Source organism: Egretta garzetta, unplaced genomic scaffold, assembly GCF_000687185.1.
Source record: "Egretta garzetta isolate BGI_Z169 unplaced genomic scaffold, ASM68718v1 scaffold652, whole genome shotgun sequence".
NCBI lineage: Eukaryota > Metazoa > Chordata > Aves > Pelecaniformes > Ardeidae > Egretta > Egretta garzetta.
The window spans coordinates 239,822-243,014 of NW_009258948.1; the positions used below are offsets into that span (position 1 = coordinate 239,822).

General features: G+C 54.4%; 1 protein-coding gene across 1 annotated transcript; it reads left to right on the forward strand.

The window, feature by feature from the left end:
* The first annotated feature begins 1,482 nt into the window (after positions 1 to 1,482).
* LOC104122195 (olfactory receptor 52K2-like) lies at positions 1,483 to 2,491 on the forward strand. Its single transcript, XM_009634294.2, is given in 2 exon segments — positions 1,483 to 2,433; positions 2,435 to 2,491. Coding segments are annotated over 2 exon segments (1,008 nt in total).
* Positions 2,492 to 3,193: the final 702 nt, after the last annotated feature.

Sequence of the window (3,193 nt, forward strand, 5' to 3'; positions counted from 1 at the left end):
CCCATCCCTGGGAACATTCCAGGCCAGGTTGGCCGAGGCTGTGAGCAACCTGATGTGGTTCAAGGTGTCCCTGCGCCTGCAGGGGGGTTGGGCTGGGTGACCTCTGGGGGTCCTTTCCCACCCAAACCATTCCATGATTCTATGATTGTATGATCCTATGATTCTATGATCCTGGAGAACAGAGGCCCCAGAAACCCCTGAGAGGGTAACACTTGGACCCAAAGGGCTAGAGAAGTTTTGGATGCTTAAGAGGGAAATGGGAGAGGTCATATTTTTTCCAAAAAGATGTGGAAATCTCGGAGATGTGCAAGAAAACCCTCTCAGTGGGACAGACAGTGGAACGGGTGAGCGGGGACGAGAATCTGGCAGTGCAGATCCTTTAACGGGAATAGCTCCTTGGCCATGGGAAGCGCACACCTCCATGGGTGCCCTGCCGTAAAGGGCTCTCCGGCCAAGCAGAGGGAGGTAGCGGAGGATACTGTGGCTGGGACAAGCCAATGGACAATGCCAAATGGGAAGAAAAGCCCGTGGTTGTAACCACGGGGATGAGGACCACTTGAGGCAAAAACCAAGGGATGGAGGCTCCCCGTCTCTGGATGCCCGCAGGCCTGCACTAGCACAGTTGCTTCCAGGAAAGCAGGCTTTAGCAAATCCCACGTTATTGGGCTCCTGAGAGAAAAAAATGGGTGTAACTCCGCTGCTTTTGAGAGGACAGCATTCTGCATTCGTTTGGCCTTCAGTCTCATGGACGGGTGAGTGCGGAGGAGGGCAGCGCCATTTTAATTGCACCCTCCTTGACTGCAGCTAGCAGCTGGAGGCTGTGGCCGATGCTCGTGCCCCCTTAGTGTCCGGTGACAGCTTCTGGCTGCAGTTTCTCTCAGCCCAGTTTCACCGTGGTCTAGGTGCAGCTTCTGCATGACCCAAAGCAGCAACGGGAGGGACCTTGTGTGACCTGGACCCTTACACGCTGTCCTCTCCCCGAGCAGGGCACAGGGAGGGAGGACTTGCTTGTGGGTCCTTACAACGTCCTGCCACTGCACTCCTCATGGAGGCTGGGCAAGGGCCACAGAGCCGGGGGTCGTTACACCTCACGTCTGCCCACTGAAAGTGGCTGGAGGCCAGGACAGGGCAGGCCACCGTGGTGCCAGCCTTCAGACAGACACGTATGGCAAAAGCTAGCGGTAAATTAGAGGGACTGGAAGGAGAAGCAGAGAAGGTGACCCCATGGAGCAGTAGGACAGCCAGGACTCTCCAGTGCTGCATCCTCTGGCAAGCACTGACCACAGCATCAGTCTAAAAGCCTGACTGTAGATAACAGGTTCTGAAAGTTTTTCCCCCCAAAAAAAACCCAAAACTGTGCGATGCTTGAAAACTGCAGAGTGCATGGTTTTACAAACAGATGGCAGCCAAACCCCAACCTTTCTGTCACTGTTACAGGGGACTAAATACGGCAACAAAGATGTGGCTTGTCCCACCTGTGCCATGTCAACCGTCAACCGATCCAACACCAACTCTTCGCCTTTTCTCCTGATGGGCATCCCTGGCCTGGAAGCTCTCCACGTCTGGATTTCCATCCCATTCTGCTTCACATACATCATGACCTTGCTGGGAAATAGCATGGTCCTTCTCACAGTGAGGCTGAACAAAAGCCTCCATGAACCTATGTACTATTTCATTTCCATGTTGGCGGTCATTGACCTCATCTTCTCAACTGCTGTAGTTCCCAAAATGCTGGGTGTATTCTGGTTGGGTTCAAGGGAGATTGGTTTTGAGGCCTGCTTCATCCAGATGTTCTTCATCCACACATTCACTGCAGTGGAGTCAGGGGTGCTCCTGGCAATGTCCTTTGACCGCTACGTAGCCATCTGCAAACCCTTGAGATACAACACCCTCCTAACGAGCTCAAGGACCATCCAGCTAGGACTGCTGTCCCTGGCCCGGGGAGCTGGTGTCATGACACCTTTAATGTGCCTCCTCACCAGCTTACCCTACTGCAAAACCAGAGTCATCCCTCATTCCTACTGTGAGCACATGGCCGTAGTGGAGCTGGCCTGCGCAGACCCGGCTGTCAGCGACCTCTACAGCCTCATCGTGGCAACACTATTGGTGGGGACAGACTCCGTTTTCATCGCCTTCTCCTATGGTATGATCCTCAGGTCTGTGCTGAGGCTGCCGTCCCAAGAGGCACGTCTCAAGGCCCTCCGGACCTGTGGGTCCCATGTTTCCATCATCCTGTTGTTCTACATAGGTGGCCTACTCTCCATGTACCTGCAGATGTTCTCTTTTGGCTTAGCACCTCACATCCAAGTCCTGGTGGCTGATTTCTATCTGACGGTCCCTCCCATGCTCAACCCCCTCATTTACGGCATAAAGATGAAGCAGATCCAGGAAGGGATCCTCAAACTGTTGGGGCAGTTGTCAGGACTCAGTATCTCACAAGCTGATAAAGACAGGTCAGATGTTGAGAGAAAGAGGCACTGCCAGACAATAATTCATCCCATCCCAGAATAGGTGTGAAGTTAGGTGCAATGCATCAGCCCCCAGAAATGACCATCTCTCTCCAGCGACTAGAAGGAGAACCTAGACCAGATGCCTACTGCTGACATGGCAATAGTTTATCCACCTGAAACCGACGGGTCAGTCCTGATGGGTGCTGGGCAACTGTCTCTTTGGCCAATGCACTCATGTTTTCCAAGATATCACCTGGAAACACTCTATTGTGGTAGCTCTCTGATATCACTAGCAGCGTTTCAGCCCCTGTGGCATATGGCTGAGGTGCCCTGCAGACCGAGGTGCATTGGCCAGAGAGGACAGCTCAGGCCACCAAGCAACAGTGAGACGATACCACAGTGCTCAGTGCCTCAGGTCCCGTGTGGAGGGAAGAAGAGGATGCTCTGACCCCTTCCCTGCTCACAAGGGATGGGAATGGCTCCCCCCGTGTCTCCCCCACCCGTCCATGCAGGAGATGCCTGCCCTCTACTTCTAATCAGAAGTCAGACTGGTGTGTCTGAGAAACAACGTGGCTACCCGGATCTCCAGGGAGAGGGGTCTACTTTAATCACAGAATCCCAGACTGGCAGGGGCTGGCAGGGCCCTCCGGAGCTCACCCCGTCCCACCCCCCTGCCCAAGCAGGCTCACCCAGAGCAGGGGGCACAGGACAGCGGCCAGGCGGGGGTTGAAGATCTCCAGAGA